The sequence below is a fragment of the Crotalus tigris genome, unplaced genomic scaffold (assembly GCF_016545835.1).
Source record: "Crotalus tigris isolate CLP2741 ecotype Arizona unplaced genomic scaffold, ASM1654583v1 scf7180000018825.4774228, whole genome shotgun sequence".
NCBI classification, from domain to species: Eukaryota; Metazoa; Chordata; class Lepidosauria; order Squamata; family Viperidae; genus Crotalus; species Crotalus tigris.
Window position 1 is genome coordinate 2,358,157 of NW_024097215.1, and position 21,088 is coordinate 2,379,244.

The 21,088-nt window shown below is 43.4% G+C and overlaps 1 protein-coding gene across 1 annotated transcript in view; it reads left to right on the top strand.

Moving 5' to 3' along the window:
- NUDCD3 (NudC domain containing 3) overlaps nt 1-14,615 on the top strand; it is a 40,880-nt gene extending 26,265 nt beyond the window's left edge. Inside the window, exons 4-6 of the mRNA XM_039356486.1 lie at nt 2,477-2,620; nt 10,788-10,976; nt 12,882-14,615. Coding sequence (XP_039212420.1) covers nt 2,477-2,620; nt 10,788-10,976; nt 12,882-12,992 — 444 coding nt within the window. The 3' untranslated portion in view covers nt 12,993-14,615. The remainder of the gene's footprint in view (nt 1-2,476; nt 2,621-10,787; nt 10,977-12,881) is intronic.
- Nucleotides 14,616-21,088: the final 6,473 nt, after the last annotated feature.

Here is a 21,088-nt window from a genome sequence, read left to right on the forward strand (position 1 = left end):
GTGTGTGTGTGTGTGTAGGTGTCAGAACTTCAAAATTGGGTTGTAAGTATTGGACTATCTATAATTTTAGCCTTTTCATACTATCCATTGGGTTTTATTTTGGTAAACTCTGGGAAAGCCTGTCATGCTACAGTCCATAGGGTTGGGAGAGTTGGACGCGACTTAGCGACTGGACAGCAACAAATCTGCAATTTGGAAACAACGGTACTTTGTTTCTCCTTGGATAGTGCAGCATCTTGGAGATGAATGTGTCGGGCTTTGTTTTTCGATCTCAACTTTTAAAAACTTCATTTAAAAAAAAAGAGCGGCCCAAAGAAGCGGCAAAGGCACCTACCAGCCCTGCAATCTCCAGTTGGACAAATGTTGTACTTGCTTAATCTTATTTTTCTTATTTTGCTCTTTATTTTCTTGAATATAAATCCCATTCGCCAAAGCACAGTGCAGTTTTACTAAGACAATCTTTGTAATCAGAAAACAAAACCAGCAAAAAATGATTTTTCTTTGACTGATGTGCAGTACTGGAACTAAATTGATTTAGCATTGGCCATGTTTACACCTAGCTTATCCTAAGAGGCTCGTCTTCCTAGTTCACTACAACTCATTCTCCCTTCACCTGCTGAGCAATAAAATAGCTGAAAAAAATGCTGTGAGCGTCCTCTTTCTTCTATGTCTAGGTTGCAATCTTGAGCTTCTCAGTTTCTGGAGTATATTGAATTATTCGCATATAATTAGCAGTCCATACATGTCATTATTTCTGTTTGCTTCCATCCTTTATAATAACCATCTCAGGACAATGAAAGAGAAGGGAATCTTTGGTTATAAAGATCTGTTGCTGACCATTGAAAGTGATGGTCAGTGAAAGATTACTACTCTAGACTTAATGGAATAATACTAGGGGGATTGATAACTGTTGTCTGCCCAGCAGTAGAACTGAGTGATTCAAACATTGGTATAGAATTAACTCTGACAAGTGACTTGTACCTGGAACATGTTGATCTGGGTTATGCAATTGTGTTGTGCATTATTACATTCTTGCAGAAAATGCAGTCCACCTTAGCTGTCTGTATCTTAGACCAGAAAAGAAAGATTTCTTGCTAATATAGTATTTATAGTTGTAGGTCTGTGTGCATTCTACATGTTAGTAAAATGACAAGGTTGTAACCCTTACAACTGAACCCAGGTATGGCCAATGTCACTTATTCCTTAAGCCAATGAAATGCTCTCCAAAGCTACTTGTTTGCTGTGTCTACATACTTTTTATTAAACCAACTGTTTTTCTAGAATGCAGTGACCATATAAAATATATTTTCTATTCACTTCTAAACTCAAGCAGGGTTTTATGCCAGAGGCAGGAATCCCATAGGCTCCAGGGATAGATGAATTAAGATTTCTCAATCCTAACCAGTACAATCAGGAAGGTGGGCAGATCAGCACAATCTGGAGGGTTCCATTCTCTGAATCCCACTGGTCTTAATAGCGCTTACTTCAGGGTAAACATGTATACAGTTACACTGTAAAATAACATTTAAATAATGAATTATGCAGTAGCACTTAACAAGGAGAACCCCAGAGACAATAAGCAAGGGGAAAAAAATGGGCGATTCAATTGCTAAATGTCTGCTTTCAGATGCTTGTTTGTTACAAGATAGCAGTAGCACTTAGATTTACATACCATTTCACAGTCCTTTACAGCCCTCTCTAAGCAGTTTATTGCCTCCAACAATCTGGGTCCTCATTTTACCAACCTCAGAAGGATGGAAAGCTTGAGTCAACCTTGAGCTGGTTAGGATTGAACTCCTGGCAGTGAGCAGTGAGTTAGCCTGCAATACTGCATTCTAACCACTGCGCCACCATGGCTTTTTAATGATGAGGACCATGGCCCAATAAAGTCAATTCCTTGTTAAGTTACTCCTAGTTTTAGTATTTTGATGTTGATGATGCTATCTCTTCCTCGTGGAAACATTGAGGCACCTGCACCGTATACCTGGCTGCATATGTTCTGTAGTTGCTGATGTGTTTGAGGAGCCTGACTTCCCTCTGGAGGGAGCAGCTCGCAACAAAAGGATTAGTCTTCCACCTTTTCCCCTTTGCAATCCTGGACTATGTTCTGTGAAAGATCAGCTTTTTCTACTTGCTTGTTTTCATTTTCCATTTCAGCCTGGCTTTGCACACGTCTACTTTAAAAGGGTCCTATACTGGACCTATGTATTCCTGTCTCTCTTCTGCTAAAAGAAACACAAGTCACTCCCACACAACCTGACCCATTCCTTATTTATGAATAATCCCTTTACATTTTGCAGAACCTGTGGACTCGCTAAGGTAATAAAGGCTAGCAGTCTATAAATTAGAAATTCAAAAGGGTGATGTTTTCTTTTGTACTGCATTGTGTTTGTATTCTAATCTGCTGCTGTAACCCAGAAAGGACTATTAAGGGATGAATCACCTTTCTAATTCATTTTTCTGTGCTTCTTTCCAGGTTTCGGTGGACATCGGCAGTAGTTCAATCCATGTGTCGGTGGTGGAGGGACGTGGGCGCCAAGTGCTCATGGAAGGCACCCTTACTCACAAGATCAACACAGAGACCTCTGTCTGGAGTCTAGAACCCGGGAAATGTATTCTAGTAAGGATTACCTCATCATTTCCTTTCAGTGTGCGTGTGCACCTGTATATGCAATCTCGTGTCTGCCCACGTACATACCCTGCAGGTACTCCTCAGCGTAGGACAACAGTTGGGATTGAAATTTCCATCATAAGTTGTTGCAATCGTAATTTGAGTCAGACCTGATTTGACTACCATCTTACGATGCTTGTCAAGCAAATCCATTGTCATTAAGCGAATGCCACAGTTGTAAGTGTGGACTCATTCTTCTGAACGGGGAAGGGCCAAAAAAACGGTCGCAAATTGCGATCATGCTACTACGGATCACTGCAGCCGGTTATAAATACAAACTGGTTGCCAAGCGTCCAAAAGAACTGAAATTTGAACACAAGCATAAGAAGATCATTTCCTTTGTATTCCCTAAAAAAAGGCAACCTGCCTCTGATGCTGGAGGCAAGACAGCAATAACAACAGCATTTAGACTTATATACTGCTTCACAGTGCTTTACAGCCCTCTCTAAGCAGTTTACAAAGTCAACATCTTGCCCCCAACAAGCTGGGTCCTCATTTTACCAACCTCGGAAGGATGGAAGGCCGAGTCAACCTTAAGCCGGTCAGGATCGAACTGGCTGTAGTCACAGTTAGCCTGCAGTACTGCATTCTCACCACTGCGCCACCACATATGATCGTATAACCATAGGGGTGATGCAACAATCATAGGTTTGAGGGCCTCATAAGACCTGCCTTTTTTCAGCAGTGTCATAACTTTAAACAATCACCAAATGAATGATCGTGTCAAGGACTACTACAGTATATTATTTTTTAAAAAAAACGGAATTGCTTTTAGGTTAATATGATGGACATACATTCTTTTTGAAGAGCATAGCGAAGGCACTGCTAATTTTTGGTGCCAAAACATCACGTGTAACTGCATATATAGCTCCACAGTTTTGCTTTTAATGTTTGATATTCTTTGCTATGAGGCTTTTCCATGCGCTCTGTCATAAAGACACTAACCAGACCAGAAATGTTATCCTTTAGCAGAAGTGCTTCATCTTGAGGTTTCAGATCATGTTCTTCCTTTTACTTTAAAAGACTGATGCAGTCTTTTAACTTCTGCTTCTCATGTCAATTTTTTTTTTATTGCTGGTCTGTTTCTCCTTCCCTTTCTTTTCTCTAAGGCCCTGTAGCTCTTAAAATGGCCTCGGGCTTCTCTGTCCCTCATCCTTACTCTTCTGTTGATGGCTGAATAAAAAATGGGAGCTGGGGAGGACCCTGTATTCACTCTGGAATCCTTGGTGGAGTGATAAAATAATGGAGAATCTTTAGATGTCTGAAAGAAGTGGGTGTTGGAAAAATTAACTCTTTCCAAGTGCAAAAATGTCTCTGCTTGGATATACAGGTAGTTCTCAACTTTCGGCCCCAGTTCAGCCCAAGATTTATGTTGCTAAGTGAGAAATTTGCTAAGTGAGTTTGACCCAATTTTATGACTTTTCTTGCCATATTTGTTAAGTGAATCACTGCCGTTGTTCAGTTAGTAACACGGTTGTTAAATGAATTTGGTTTCCCCATTGACTTTGCTTCTCAGAAGGTGGCAAAAGCTGACCAGGTGACCCAGGGACAGTGCAACAGTCATAAACGTGAATCAGTTGTCAAGCATCCGAATGCAAATCACCTGATCATAGGGATGCTGCAACTGTCACAGGTGTGAAAAATAGTCAAAGATCACTTTTTTTCAGTGCTGTTGTAACTTCGAATCGTCCCTAAGTGAACTGTTGTAAGTCAAGGACTACATGTAGTTTATTAAAAGCATAGGGAGTTGCTGTATCCTAAGTCTCCTTAGTTCTAGGTTGCTTCTCTCCTTGATCAGTTTCCATCCATTGTTTCTTCAGGTGCTTAGGAGAATAGGTTTTAATATTGTCACAGGATGTAAGCCAGTGGTTCTCAACCTGTGGGTCAGGACCTCATTTGGGGTCGAATGACCATTTCACGGGGGTCACCAAACCATGCTATCCGCCATTTTTTTCCCCTTTTCCCTAGCTGTCCTACTCCCTCTTATTGGTGGCCACACCCACTTGGGGGTCACCACAACATGGGGAACTATATTATGGGGTCACAGCATTAGAAAGGTTGAGAACCACTGATGTAAGCTGTTCCAAATAAAGCTGCCTTTGTAATTGACCGATGGTGATTTTGTCAATGCCGATGGTGTTCATGATGCTCCAAATGCTTTGGGATTGCAATCCAGGCACTATTATTATTTGTACTGCCTTTGCTTTCTTTTGTCACAGTTGTTCTGTTTTGGACTTTGTGATTTTTCTCCAGTTCTTCCTCTTCTCTTTTGCTGTCTCCAAATATTGCAGTGTCTACTATCCAGGCTTTTTTTTTTTTGTCTTTCTTATTGACAGTTTTTATTATTATATTGCGAACAAGAGTATAAGCCTCAGCCATCTCTGCATGGGGCAGTGACCTCAGTTGGATTTCTAAAGATGAACCAACAAACTGGCTGATCAAATTTAGCTTCAGCATGTTATAAAAATACACCCTTGGGAGTTCTGGTGTGCTATGTTATTTCTTATACATACAGCTAGCTCACTGCTGCAAATTTTGCTGGAGGGGAGAGCTTTCATGCTGTACTGTATTAATAAATTTAGATTTAATCAGCAATAGTTGGTGCTGAAGGCAGGTTCTGCAGCAATTTTAATCTGCTGTTGTGAGTTCTAGTGGCTGTGGGTGTGATAAGCCTGGCCTAACTCTGGCACTTGATTTCTTATCCTGCTCGTATGAAGTTCTTCAATGTGATACAAACACTATGGAGACCTCATTACAGATTTGGTCTACTTTTACTTGTGTGTTTCTAGATCAAATTTGCTCAGCCTTCAGAGTGATCTCAGCTAGTATGGACTAGGTGACAGGTGCTAATTTATGTCAGAAAAGGAAAATAATATTCCTGACCAATTACTTTTGAAAGTCTCTTTGTAATGCAAAGTAAGTTTATTGAAGTCTTTAAAATCTTGTCCTCTAAACTTATTTTCAGATATAGGCATTTAAAAGTTTGCTTCAACGAAATGAATGGATTTTAGCAAAGCGCTGTAGAAGGATGAGAGGGATCTCCTATCCTGCGGAAGGATTTCATCAATTATATGTAGCAATGCCTATATTACCTATATATTATTGGTGGCTGCCCGAGCATCCTTGTCATGTGCTGGTAGCATTATAGTCTGCTAGCGAACATGTGCTTGCCGTGTATTTAAATGAAGCTTCCTGGAAAATAGGTAACTATTCAGACTTCGGGCTTATGATTTGCAGTTCATGATCAGGCAATTCCTAAAACTAATTGCCATAGCTGCTTTAAAGAGGCAGTTTGGTCTAGTGGTTAAGGCACCAGGCTAGAAAGCAACAGACCATGAGTTCAAGTCTCACCTTAGCCACGAAAGCTAGTTGGGTGACCTTGGCGCGCGCTCTCTCTCTCTCTTCTCTCTCTCTCTCTCTCTCTCTCTCTCTCTCTCTCTCTCTCTCTCTCTCTCTCTCTCTCTCTCTTTCTCTCTCTCTCTCTCTCTTTCTCTCTCTTAGCTCAACCCATTTCACATGTGGTTGTTGTGGAGAAAACAGGAAGTGTGTTGGATATGTTCGCTGCCTTGAGCTGTTGGTAAAACTAATGAAGGTGGGATATAAATAAATAAAAATAATTCCTTTTTCCCCCCCACTGTAAAGCCGTCCTGGTGCAACTCTCCGATACGGTAAAAACCTTTATGTGGAAGGAAGCGTTAATAACGAATCAAGCATATCTCGGGAGGAAATTATACTTTTGAATTCTTCAGTACTGTTCTTCAAAGTCAACCATTTGGAAGAGTGATATTACCCCTGTCTCTGGTTCCCATGTACGTCCCCAAACTCCCAGCCTCGTCGGTAATATTTCTCTGTGTGACCCTTCTCCATTACCCTAGTTAGTGTGTCGGAGAACAGGACCAAAATAGATTCACGGGAGCTGTTTTTAGTAACCCGTTCTGGGTGCTGGGCTGAAGCATTTTTGTCTCTGCGTTTACTCACTCCCAGTAGCAAGCTGCTTGGCTTCTTTCGACCAAACGCTCCATTGTTGCCTTTTGGTGGACAATTCTAACACGTTTACGTTTTTGGAGAGAAACTGGGGTGAGAATACTCGTCCTACTCCTAATCACAACGGACTGAATAAATAATTGGTTTTTAGTGGAAAATCTAAGGCTGGAGTCTTTCCAAGCTAAGTTGCCTTGGAAATTCATAAACAGTGCGCGTGTCACATTACGTGCCATCTTTAGGAAATTGTCTCACGCTCACTCTATGCCTGCTTCAAAGGAGTCGATTTGACAGGATGATTGTGGGCAGGATTCGCGGACAAAGGCGCTATGTGCAGTTTTTGCGGGGAAGGGCTTATAGCAGTGTTTCTCAACCTTGACCATTTTAAGGCATGTGGACTTCAACTCCCAGAATTCCACAGCCAGCAATGCTGGCTGTGGAATTCTGGGAGTTGAAGTCCACATGCCTTAAAATGGTCAAGGTTGAGAAACACTGGCTTATAGTCTCCTACGGACCGAGGAATTCAGAGACACACAGTTGAGAAATTGTCTACAGAGCCTTTGGGTTGACACTGGGCTGGCTCGCTTGTAATCTTGGCATTGTGCACAAGCAGTCCCCGACTTCACCCCAGTTTGTTTAGCGGATCGTTACAACAGCATTGAAAAAAGTGACTTATGACCATTGAGGTTGCAGCCTCCCCACGACCCTGTGCTCAAAATTCAGACGCGGGGCAACTGCCTCACATTTATGACGGTTGCAGCGTCCCCCGGAGTCACGTGATCACCCTTTTCCAACCTCCTGACAAGCAAAATCAATGGGGAAGCCAGATTCGCTTAACGGCAGTGATTTCTTGCAGTGGCAAGAAAGGTCGTAAAATGGGGCAGACCGCACGTAACAGATGTCTCTCTTTACAACAGAAAGTTTGGGCTCAATTGAGGTCATAAGTCAAGGACTCCCTGTGTTTTGCAAGCTCCAACTCAGCTGAATTCTTCCTCCCCTGCAATCCACAGTTTGGTATGCAAGAGTGTTTTTTGTGTGTGTGTGTGTGTTGGACTGCTTGTAATAGCAAATAATGATATGCACTACAGAGGAGAAAACAACCCAATACTTAACATTAGAGCAGAGGTCTCCAACCTTTTGGGCACCAGGGACTGGTTCCGTGGAGAAAGGTTTTTCCATGGACCGGAGAGTGTGTGGTTTTGTGTGCTGCCTGCATCTCACAGATGGGGCTTTGCTTGTTTGTTGCTGGCATGCTGCGGCCCAGTATTGGTCCATGGGCCAGAGGTTGGGGACCCCTGGTTTAGAGCTTTCCCTCTCTCCTATCCATCATCTATCTATCTTCTCTATCTCTCTCTCTCTCTCCCTCCCTCCATTTCTCTCTCTCTCTCTTTCCCTCCCTCCCTCCCTCCCTCACATGCATGTACACACACACACACACACACACACACACACATGCGCGTGCGAGAGAGAGATGGATGGCACCCACTGTTCTGGGTTTGATTTCAGGCCTGGGGTTAATGTGCTCGAGAGACACCTGTTTGTGGTGGGCTGCCTTGTTTGTATGATGTTTTTAACTGTTTTGATCATGCATTGGATGTTGTGAGTTAGCCGGATTATCCTGGTGTGTGGGCAGCCTAAATAAATAAAATACAAACAAAGCAACCTACACTTCTGCACCTGCAGAAGAAGAATACCTTTTTAAACATTTAAAACTGAGTTTTGAGCAGTTCTTCAGAGGAGAAGCGGTTAGCCCAGATCTAAGGGTACAAGAAGAAAATGGAAGAGTTTGCAAAAAAGCCCAAGCTTGTTTACCTCCTAGTGCCAAACTGCACAATTGCCATCTTGTGCTGCAGATGGGATGGCGTATTATTTGACTGGAACGGTAATAATACCAGCCTGATTATTTTTTCTCCCTCCACAGTGTGGCATTGCCAACTTCTGCTGACAGTTTTTATTTTCTTCCTTCCATTCAATTATGTCCGATTCTCAGAGACTGCCTGGATAAGTTTGCTTGTCAGAGTTTTTCCAGAAAGTTTTGCATTGCCTCCTTCCTAGGGCTGAGAGAAAGTGACTGGCCCAAGGTCACCCAGCTGGCTTTGTGCCTAAGGCGGAACTAGAACTCAGGGTCTCCGTTTCTAGCCTGGTGCCTTAATCACTACATTCAACTGGCTTTTGTTTGACAATTACTCCTGCGTTATCAGTTATTGTGCACTTTAATAAGTCTGAAACTACGGTGTGTACCATGGTGGCGCAGTGGTTAGAAAGCAGAATTGCAGGCTAACTCTGCCCAGAAGCAGCAGTTCAATCCTGACTAGCCTCCCATCCTTCCGATGCCGAAAAAATAAGGACCCAGCTTGTTGAGGGCAATATGCTGACTGCTTAGAGAGGCCTGTAAAACACTACGAAGCGGTCTATAAGTCTAAGTGCTATTGCTGTTGCTAAGGCTCTTCTATGGTAATTTTTTTCCATTCTAGGTACCAGAACTGACTTGCAGACATGCAGTGTGACTGTGTATAAATCAAGGGAATACTTAGTGAAAGGTATTGTGACAACCTATGTTTGATGAGCCGGCTAGCCTTTCTTTTGCTTGCGTGGAATTTGAATTTTGGGAAAAAAAAATATTGCTCTACCAAATTCAATAGAATGAGCTATATGTTTTAAAGTCATGAGGAACTATTGCCTACAAGGAGAAGAAGCCGAAGCCATTAGGGCAGGGGTCTTCCAACCTGGCCTTTTATGACTTGTGGACTTCAACTCCCAGAATTCCTCAGCGTGCACGCTGGCTGAGGAATTCTGGGAATTGAAGTCCACGAGTCATAAAAGGGCTGTGTTTGAAGATCCCTGCTATAAACCAGACATGTCAAACACAAGGCCCGGGGGCCGGATATGGCCCGCAAAGTGGTTTCATGTAGCCCGCAAAGCCATCCTGGAAACAGTGAGGGAACGGCCCCCACTGGCTTGGCCCTGGCCCAGGCCGGCCGGGAGCCAATGTACAATTTTGTGGTGGCCATCTATGCTGGAACGCATTCAGTCTTAGCTCCACGACGCCGTCTAGAAACAGCGAGGAACCAGCCCCTGCCGTGTCGGTCCCACCCCCTAGGTGCATGCTGGAGAGGTGTCACCCTTGTGAGGAATGAAGAAATGCACTGTCACCTGGAAGTGGCCAGCAAATGGCCCTCGCCTACTTCACATATCCGGCTTGATGGGCTCCGGCGGAGGGGTTTCAGCAGGCAGTGAGGCTCCTCCAGTGGACCATGCCTTGGCACTTGCCCCGGTCCCACCCCCTTCTGTCAGAGACCCTCAGATCTGTTCCCACTCCTTCCCAGGCCCCCACAGGCACCCTTGACGCGAACGATGTAGAGCTGGCCATGCTCACCCAATAGGCCACACCCACTCCATCCACACCCACCCAGTAGGCCACAGACCACCCCCCCGAGGGCAACCGCAATGCTGATGCGGCCCTCAATGAAATTGAGTTTGACACCCCTGCTATAAACCCTTCCCTTACCTGTCCTTTTTGCTTAATTTAGCTCACTGGATGTTTAAGAAAAACTGGGCAAGAGAGCAGCCAGCTTAAAGCCCATTGAGAAGAGGCAAGCCATAAACAATTATCATAATGAGGGAATGCAGAGCTCACACCCCAGAGAATAGGGAACCGTGATCTGACGTGCAACTGATTTCTTTAATTTCTAGTGGTCTTCAATGATAAATCCCGTATTTTCTTTATTGTAGGTGGCTCCAGAAATTGCCATTAATTTCTGGAAAGCACCTATTTCCCTGGCTGTGTTTCCGCCTCGCATGATAGATATATTTGAGAATCTTCAACCTCATTTTTATTTTCATTTTATTTATAAGCCACCAGTGGGTTGAACTCATATGATATAGTAAGCTATAAATTGTGGTTTATTAACCACAGTGGCTGAATTCATACACGCCTAGCTTTCCAAAATGGTGCATTTCCCCTTCTCCTTTTGACAGCTGAAAGTCTTCAGTGCTTTAGCCTTTTTCTGATTCAATTTTTGATGAAACGACTACAGGTTTAGGAAAGCTGCTTCACAATCCCAGTACCTAAGGACCTCTTTGGTTGCCACTAGCTGCTTCAGTCCCAGCTAATGTTGCTTCTGTCTTTTCCCAGATTAACCTCAGCAAAGTAGGTGAATACTGGTGGAGTGCCATTCTGGAAGGCGAAGAACAGATTGACATTGATAAAATCAATAAGGAGCGTTCTATGGCCACGGTGGATGAAGAAGAACATGCAGTGCTGGACAGACTGTCTTTTGATTATCATCAGAAGCTTCAAGGCAAGCCCCAGAGCCACGAAATGGTACGTTTCATAAAACTCCAATGTCCTATGTTAAAGTGGAAAAATAATTATGGTTGGCTAATTGTTCCTTTGTTGCTATTGGAGATGGTTCTTTTCTTTTTTTAAAAAAAATTGCTTAATATTGGGTCTTACCATTCTAAGTTGGGCTTTTAGCTGAACTGCTAAATAAAATTAATGTTCGGTGGTGTTCTTTCTTAAAGGGTTATTAGAGGCTAAACTCAGTTCCCAGCTCTTTATGTGAACTACCAGGCTGTATCTAGTTTTCACCCTGCAGACTAGCTGAATTCATCAGTCGAACAAGACCTTCCGTAGGAACTAAACATCTTTTCATCTTGGTTAATGAAAAAAATGGAAACCACTATTTTAAAAATCAACCGCCTGTAAATCCAAGAACACTCCTGAACATAGCCTACAGATGGTGTCAAACTGCCGGCCCGTGGGCCGGATGCATCACGCAGAAGCCGAGCCCACCTCAGCTCCAGCGAGGGGAAAAACTCGCGATATGTCACAATACGCCATGCGACGTGGCGAGTTTGTCACCCCAACCGTAAACCAAAATCTCATTTACATTATATACCGAAAGTAACAATGTTCTCTTGTACCTTCATCCTAAACCAGGGGTAGGCAATCTTGGCTCTTTTATGACTCGTGGACTTCAACTCCCAGGACTCAGGAATTCTGGGAGTTGAAGTCCACGAGTCATAAAAGAGCCAAGGTTGCCTATCCCTGTCCTAAACCATGATTTATTGTGATGGGAATAAACTTGCTCCTTTACACTGTGGTCTTCCTGGTATGGCTGCAAATTCATACCCATTTTGGTTTCCGTTAGATGTGACTTGCTTTATTGGCCCATCTGTACTACTGCACTGTTCAGCTCCTAGATATGCTTTATCAGACTGCTGCCATCAACTATTAAGAATAATCACAGTTTAGGAAGGGGGAGGAATACCTTATCTATTCCAACCTCCACTTTCTCAGCATATTGGACCTTCCACTTCCAAAATTCCCAACCATCATGATCAAAGCCATCTTCAAGGTATAATTCCATTTTAGTTGAAAAATTGGGAAATGCAGTCCCCAACGTCTGGAAAGTTCCAGTTAAGGAAAGTTGCACTAAACCAGTAATGGCGAACCCTTTAGAGACCGAGTGCCCAAACTGCAACCCAAAACCCACTTATGTATCATCGGATGCTGGGTGGGCATGGCCCATTGGGTGGGTGTGGCCTATTGGGTGGGCGTGGCTGCCGTGGTAAAGGCAGACCGGGTGGGACTAAAAAGTTCAATCAATCAATTCCAACTTTGCGAGATCTTTTTTTTCCCCCGCGAGAAGTTGAAATTGATTGATTGAACCTTTTGTTTTTTTTTGCAGACGGCAGCGGAGGCCTAAAGCGAAAAGGTTTTATAAAACCCAGCTGAAGGCCTAGGACTGGGGCAACAGCATGCATGCCCACAGAGAGGGTCCTGTGTACCACCTGTGGCACGCATGCCATAGGTTCGCCACCACGGCACTAAACTGTTGAAAATGATTAAGCACCCCACCAGATAGAAGGCTGAACTAATGAGTTTGTAGTGGTATTCATGGCTCTTTCCCCATCAGAATAAAACTGGGGGCTGACCTCGGCCTGAATTGATTTGGTTTCCTCAAATGTTTTAACTATCTGTCTGCCATCCCTTGAAAAATGCCTGACCCAGGCATATTTAAACCAGAGGGCTGTCCAGTCTTTAAGACCTGTAGATTTCAACTCCTAGAATTCTATGCTGGCTTGAGAATTCTGGGAACTGAGGCCCACACGTCTTAAAGTTGCCCAGATTGGACAGCCCTGGCTTAAACTACGGGCCACCCTTGCAAGGATAAATTCATCTCCTGAGCTTTCGTATCACATCCTGCGTCTGCCCTGTTTTCAGAAAGTCCACGAGATGCTGAAGAAGGGCTGGGACGCCGAAGGGTCTCCGTTCCGAGGGCAGAAGTTCGACCCCTCCATGTTCAACATCTCTCCGGGGAACATGCATTTTTGATGGTAGCGGCAAGTGAAGAGGAGGAGGAGGAGGAGGAGAACATTGTGGCCTTCATCCTTGGCACGAGCCCCCCCCCTCCCGACGCTACTGCCAGACTTTCACATCCGACGCTGGAAGGGTCTCTTGTCCCTGCTTGTTCTTTGGGGCTTGTTTGTAAAATGACAAGATTGTTAAAAATGGTTGGCATGTGTGGGCTTGCTTTTGGGGAGGGGGCAGAGAGGGAATTGAAGTGCGGAACGTGGGTGTAAGTCCTTCCCTCCAGCGCCAGGTTGGCGCTTTTGATATTTATGTGGGGGAAGCCTAGCAAAAGCAGCATTACGTACTGTGTCACCACGGCAACCTGCAGCTGCTGGTTGCATTTCCTCGTCTCCTTAATGGATTCATTTGTTGCTTGGGGTGGTGGTGGGGGGAGAGAGAGAGAAGAAGAGAGGTTGGTTGAAGGTATTCCTCCTCCCCTTTTCAGAAATAGATGCAGCTGGGTGAAATGGTGACAACTTCTCTCTGGCTTCCTTGAAACCGCCTTCTCTGTGTGTGTGTCTGTGTGTGTCTGTCTGTCTCCCCGCTCTGCAGCTTTTAGGGAACCCGAACTCCTCCGAGTGCTGGGCAGCGACAAGTCCTGGCAATCTGCAATCAGTGTCATTTGAGCGGGATCTAAATTGTTGGGTTTGGTCCTCAAGACCCAAGGAGTGGGAGGGGAACGTTGGAGGATCAGGCACGTCAGTGGGAAGGAGCCCGCCCAGAAGGTGACACTTGCACCAGCGTTTCTATGATGGCCTAAGAAGCCTGGCCAACAGATAACCCAGTACAAAACGGGCACACTAGAGGCTCTTCATGCTGTGGTTTTCCGTTGTGTTTGTGATTCATAGATCACAGAATCTCAGAAAACTGCAGCTCCCTCTCCCTCTCCTCACCCCCACCCCCCACCCCAAATGCTCTAGCCAGGAAGCTTTCTGAGCTCATGGCCCCATTTTCCTCATTTCTCCACCTATAATTATATGAAGTGCTTAATTGTATTTTATACATTTCTGGGATTTTGATCAACAGGGAGATGGGGGCAATTAGGACCATCTGGCAGAGTTTTTAAGAGCCCTTTTTGTGTAGAGCGGTCCCAACAAAATTAGCCTCCCTCTACCCAGCTGCTATTTGCCCCAGAAAGAAAACTGCCATTAAGGTCAATAGTAATTTTTCCTCCTAGAGCAATTTCCATATGTATGTATGCATGTGGCCACTGTGATTATCATCTTCATAACTTTTAAAAAATAATAATAATATTAAACAAGGAAAAGTCGCCCTCCTATAGCTGGCTAGATCCTTTTAGGGACCCTTTTAACTAACCCCCTGCTTGTGCCATTACATAAGAACCCTGTACCATGTAAGTAATAAGAAATAGCTATACACAAAAAGGAAATAAAGAGATGGTACATTTCCATTTGTCCATTTATAACAAAAGCCCCAACCCCGTCAAAATATTAAAAACACATTTTTAAGTGAGTTGAATCTCTAAACAGGCTACTCGGAAACTGAAATAGCCGTCTTGTCTATCCTGAAGGAGGGGGGCCACTGATAGAACTGTTTGGGGGCTCAGTTTCTTTGAGAGAATTACAACTCTGACAACAAAGTCCATATAACGAGTGCAGAGTCTAATTTCACAGAGGATGTATCCATCCAGAAAGTGTTCCACCTTGTGACAGCTGGGCACAAAACTGACAAAAAGATTTGCTTTTTCAGAGGGGATCTTTTTATCTTACAGCAAGCTGAAAGACAACTGAAGAAGAGAGAAAAGAGAACGAGGATGTCATCCAAGGAGCCGGAAAGCAGCACATAATGTTAAAGAATATGGATGGAGAGAAGTTGGGTTGACTTGGAAATATGTTGTTACCTGTATCATTTTAGAATATGACTGAGTGAAATACTGAACTGCACAAAACATCCCACAAGACTGGCTTAGAGACAAAATGCATTCACTAGACCTATCTCTGCGTGTAGGTTGGTTAATGGGCATTCTGTGGTTTGAATCGCCAAGCTTAGCATGACCTGCAATGGTAGGATTCTAGTAGGAAATGGGAGAACATAGCCATGGTTTATTTTTAGTGTGTTGACAGCACCATCCCTGAATTTCTTCTAGCAGATGAAGCCAGGGTCATCTTGTTGGCTATATGGGAGAGACAATGAACTGTTGAATCAACTCTTAGAGCTCACAGGAACGTGCAAATGTTGAATCAACCCTGTGGTTGAAGTGGAGAGGATATTGATCCTTGGATTGCCCTAATTTTCGTCGTTGAGGAAGTATCTCATCCCTTTTTTGAGAAACGTAGTTAACTGCTTCCCATTACATAAGGCCTTATGGAGTGTGAGCTTTGGGAAGCGGCCTGGGCAAGACCTTAGCAATCCATTCACAAGAGACAGAGTGCTCTGGCCATGGGGGCAAGGCTGAGCACAAAGAACCGTTGCCTTGGCAGACAGCAGCCCTTCTGCTGCATGCTTTCTGGCGTATTCCATGCCACTGGAGGCTGCAGCTGCCATGCCATAAAAGCAACGATTGAAGCAGGCAGACGTTCAGCTGTGATGTGATGGGCAGGGCTGGAATCCCAGTCCCACATGTGCAAGGCGAAGGCTCCTTTGATGTGGGCCTGCCCTTGCTTCAGAGATAATGCATTTTGTTCAGTAATGGCCGCTCCTCTACAATCCAGTTTCTGAGGAAAGGACAGTGGTATGTTGGTTGTAGAAAGTAGGCCTGGGCAATCTTGCATTCTGGATGTTTTCTCCTGCAAGAAATGAGCTTTTAGCATTATAGCCCTTCTCTGGCTAATGGGGTACGTCCTTACTCATGTATTCCATCCATTATGTTCCATGGCCCTTGTGGGTTTTCCTGGATGCACAGATGAATACCTATGTCCCAAACAGCACCTAGTGTTAGGCCGGCTTCCTTTAAGCCAGGGGTAGTCAACCTTGGCTCTTTTATGACTCGTGGACTTCAACTCCCAGAATTCCTGAGCCAGCTATGCTGGCTCAGGAATTCTGGGAGTTGAAGTCCATGAGTCATAAAAGAGCCAAGGTTGGCTACCCCTGCTTTAAGCCATCAGTCTCTAATACAGTACAACTAACAGTACATTTGTTATTCTAGTGCCTATTTTTTTTTCCCCTTAAAGGAAAAGAGTAAAGAGTTGAGGGCTCAACTGCCAGTAAGTACTTCTCTATTTTACATAATTTATTATTTCTAAAGCACCTAAAATCAACCACGGAGTGGCTTTGAGGTTTGTCTAAAGTGCTGTGGGTGGTTCCTAGGAGCACATTATTCTGAAGAACTTCACAAGACCTGCTACTGATTAGTATTTTGTCCCCTGTCCACCCACACATTTCATTGTTGAACAAGGCCCCCAGTCTTAGAAATAACGTTTGTGGGCATTTCTGAGTTTGAGTTTCTGTAGAAATGCAGAACTTCTGGTTCTAGTGTGTTTGAGGGTGACTCTCTTAACAAGTCTGAAGTAGGATAATTCAAAAAGGGGGGCGGATCTCTGTAGGAGAAATTCATCCTTCTTCTTCTAGAAATAAAAGCCCCTGGGTTCAGTTCACTAAACAAAGTGATCCAGCAGTTTGGTTAAATTTCCAGCTAAAAAAAAAAAAAAAAAACAGGAGTTAGCTGGGTTGATCATTTTGGTGAGTCTGTATAATGGCTGTTCGCAGAACGTCAATTATCAACCCTTTTCCAAGAATAGCTTGTCACCATATAGATTTGTAGCAGTACATTTTGGCAAAATAAAGACAGGAAAAAAAAACTCAGCGGTGATATCAACTTGATTTTAGTCCTGCAAGTATTCTGGCAAGGAGATAACACGTCCCACAGAATATCTTCTGCCCAAATAATGCACCATTATTGAATCAGAAGTAGGGTGGGGAAGCGGCAAGAATCGAAGCTATGCACCAAAAGTGGAATCTTTGAAGAAATGTGATTTTATTTTTAATATATCTAATCTTCAACCCGACTACAGTATTGTATAGAGCCAGGTCACTGGGCACTCAGTTGATTTGAGATTGCACTGAACTCTAGCCTAGCTAGGCGAAGATAGCCTCCAGGATATTTAGTTTCTAGAACAGTGTTTCTCAACCTTGACAGTTTTAAGGCATGTGGACTTCAACTCCCAGAATTCCACAGCCAGCATTGCTGGCTGTGGAATTCTGGGAGTTGAAGTCCACATGCCTTAAAATTGTCAAGGTTGAGAAACACTGTTCTAGAAGAAATATCTCTGCTTTATTCTGCTCCATTCTGTGTTTTAAATGGACAGGCTTGCTTTCTCTTCTCATCAAGTCAACAAAGGGACATCCAGACCAAGCCTTCACAGGGTCACTCTTTCCAGCTTTCTCCAGCCCTCTAGTTCTCCATGGTAGCCTTTGATAAATTCAGTCCTGCTCTCTCACTGAAAATGGAAGAAGGGTTGTTAAGCACTTAACAAGCACACAGTGCAAAACTGCCACACATTTTGTACGCTTGGAAGAAGCTTATTTCTGGTTTTTCTCTCTTTTGTTTTTACTTCTCCTTCTTCCATGGAAAATGGGTGATGTTTCTAGCTGTTGTTGAGGGCACATTTTGATAGGCCCTTCTGAGAACTGGGGGGCTGCTATGGCCCTCCAAGACTTAGGAAAAGGGTTATGGTGCTTCAGGCATCCAGTTAGTAGCATGTGCTCTTCATCTATCTCAGTGGTGGCGAACCTATGGCCCGGGTGACAGAGGCGGCACTCAGAGCCCTCTCTGTGGGCACATGCACCGTCGCCCTAGTCCTAGGCCTTCAGCTGGGTTTTATAAAACCTTTTCGCTTTAGGCCTCCACCGCTGTGTGCAAAAAAAAAAAAGGTTCAATCAATCAGTCAATTTCAACTTCCCGCGGGGGAAAAAAAAGATCTTGCAAAGTTAGAACTGATTGATTGAACTTTTTAGTCCCACCCAGTCTGCTGTTACCACTGCAGCCATGCCCACCCAACTGGCCACACCCACCCAATGTGCCACACCCACCCGGCACGCGATGATGCATAAGTGGGTTTTGGATTACAGTTTGGGCACTCAGTCTCTTAAAGGTTCGCCATCACTGATCTATCTGCTTGCAATAAAAAGGTTTTGTTTCTTTTTGCAAGGAATCACGTGTCAGAAACTTAATTCAAAAGATCCTTTCTTTTATTCTTTCTCCCCCCCCTTTTTTTTCTCTCTCTCTCTTCTCTCTCGCCTAGTTTCTCATTGTACCACTGTAGAAATACACTGATAGGCCAACGTGAAATTTACTTGACTCATGTTCAAAGAGAACACTTGAATAGAACGCTCCATGATATTGAAAGATGAACTATGATTGAACTGCATCTGTTTTCAAGCACAAGCTATACAGAGTTCTTCATTTATTCAAAATCAGAAGATAAAATTATTTAATATTTTATCAAGCATTTTTCTGCTGAACTTGGTGTTGTCTATTTGGATGATGGCAAGTGGGTACAGTTTAAGAGAACTTGTTTTGTGCACCTTCATTCTTTAATAATTGGAGACATTGAATTATAATTGGGAAATTCTGCTTTGTTCCTAATCTGCGGGATCCAATCCTGCCACGATTTGGCTGTATAAGATATGTAAACAACTGAGCTCTTCAATAAGCATTTATGACAAAGCTAAAATTTTACAAGCCTTATATCATTTATAAAGATGTAGTACATCAAACAATTGCTATTTACTTTTCTCCCTCACCAGCTTTGATGATGGACTTTCATAATCCAATTAAATATTTCAACAGCTCTATTAGAGGAGCTGTTTTTAAGATACTGGTAATTATTTTTTCACAGTTGTTGATAAAAATTGTGATTGTTTTTAACCAAGACCTGTCCATCAAAATGCAAAAATAATAGCATAAACAAACAATTGCAGAACACAGAACACAGAACAGCAAAACACAATATTGGAAGGTTTCAAAATATTGGGAGGGAGGGAATTGCTTGCCTTTTGTGAATAACATTCCCATCATTACATCAAATTCTCTGGGTAATGTATTAATGTCGCATGTACTTTGCAGAGTAATTAGTTTTACTGCTACCTCTCTACAGTCAAAAGTGCTGATAATAACTTAAATTAACTTTAAACAGCTTCAACAATACTTCTAACTAAAGCGTCTTATAATTTTGTAAATATTTAGATTCGATCTTCATAACCCATAAGCCACAGTTCATTTGACCATAGTTTACTGAGGAAATAAAACTGACAGGGCTTACCCAACTTACAAATCTGTAAGTCCTGGTTTGCAAAGTATAATTTCAATTTCTAAGGCCGCCCACTCACTAACGACTGAACAGCTCAGGATTAAAAACACTACATTAAAAACCTTGAAAATACATTTTGCTTTAAAGCAACATGTGAGCCAGGCTCTTGGTTCACCTCTCAGCTCAGAAGAAGTGTTAGAAACATTAAGAAAGGACAAGTGAGAAAATAAGCAAACACATCTGTTTTGTGTCAAAAGAAATACAGAGAGATGAGGAAAGTGATTCAAAGAGACCAGTCTTGACCCAACTTTTTAGAAAGCCTTGCTCTAAGACTATCCCAACAAGCTTGTTTGCGTCCCAACCTATACAGGAGGGAAAATTATGCTTTTAATACTAGGGTTAATTTTGTTGGACATTGGGAGAATGAACTAATCTCTAATGCGGGATTCTAAAAAACTTCTGTATATACTGGGAGAGAAAAAGATCTGGTTTGAGTGACAGATTATAGTAAGGTATGATTTAACCATGTTTAATAAATAAATAAACTGGCAGGGTTTCTATTGTATGCTACCCTTAAACATGATTTGAAAAAGTAATCTTGAGTTTGCCCAAACCAAACCACTGGGCATCCTATGTGAGTTGGACCTTGAATTCAAGGGGACGGTCCTTCTAAATATCAAAACCTAGGCAAGGTGGAAGCCTTCAGTTTGCTTTGGAAAGCAGATGGGGTGGACAGGTAAGGGAGGGTGTCATTTGAAAAAAAGGGGGGGGGAATTGTTCCCACAGGTTTTCTCCCCCACCAAACAAAATGGGATGGATCATTTCTCACATTCAGCCTGTGCTTTGCCACCCTAGCTAGCTTACACCCAACTGTACTGCTGCTTCCCAGAGCCTTACATGATGATAATTCCTTTATGGTTAGAATAAAAATATCTGTTAGCAACATGCAGCCCCCACATACGCCCACGGTGCCCATGGCAACAGGCAGATATGGGCAGGCAAAGATGCTGGGGAACTTGGTTTGCACGGGCTCAGTGGGTGCCATCATCTGCTCTGAAGGAACCTAAAACTCAGGAATTCATTCTTCCCTCCTGGTTTTTGCTGGGCAGGAAGGATTCAAAGAGAATTGACTCCACTTTCCTGCAGAGTGCTCTGTTTGAGCAGTAGGGCGGTCCAACTCGCAATTCCCTATCTCCCTGCTTTATATGGCATGTCATCTTTGAGCATCAACATAAAATGCTTAGCAGAAGTGAGGACCCGTGCTTCTGCCTCTTGTGCAAGGCCTTTGCCTCGTGGCCTCCTCATGAAATAACTGCAGCAATGTGGGATGGGCAGGTAAAGGACAGTGTCCTTTCCTTAGCCGACTGAGACCCAGCTTGGACTCCAAGTGACCGTCTTAGAAAGCAAAACAAAGCAGCAACACTGATCCGCTGGCTACTTTTCCATCCTGGCTCTTTGGCTTATTTGAAGGGCATATTGATTTTGTTGTATGAATGAATTGTCCAGAGCTGTTGGCTCTGTCAACACCTTTCAACCGTTTGTTTGTGGTCCAGGTTGTACAGTACTAAAGGAACTTAAGAAACTGCTTTAGAAGGATCAAACTATTATTTCAGCTCGGCTAATATTGACTCCTTATCAGCAGCAGCTGTCCAGCAGCTGTCAGTGGGGAAGGCTTCCATCATCTGATAACTGGTCTGTTGCAGATTGCATTTGGCACCTTCCGTAGCATAAGGCTAACGTTCCTTGACTGGACAAGTTCCTGATCTTGCTGCAGAAGCCCATGGGAAAAATCTGGGGTCTTATTTATGGTTGTACCAATAATCTCTGCCACATGCTGATTTATTTTCTTGGTTTGTTTCAGAGCCTCTT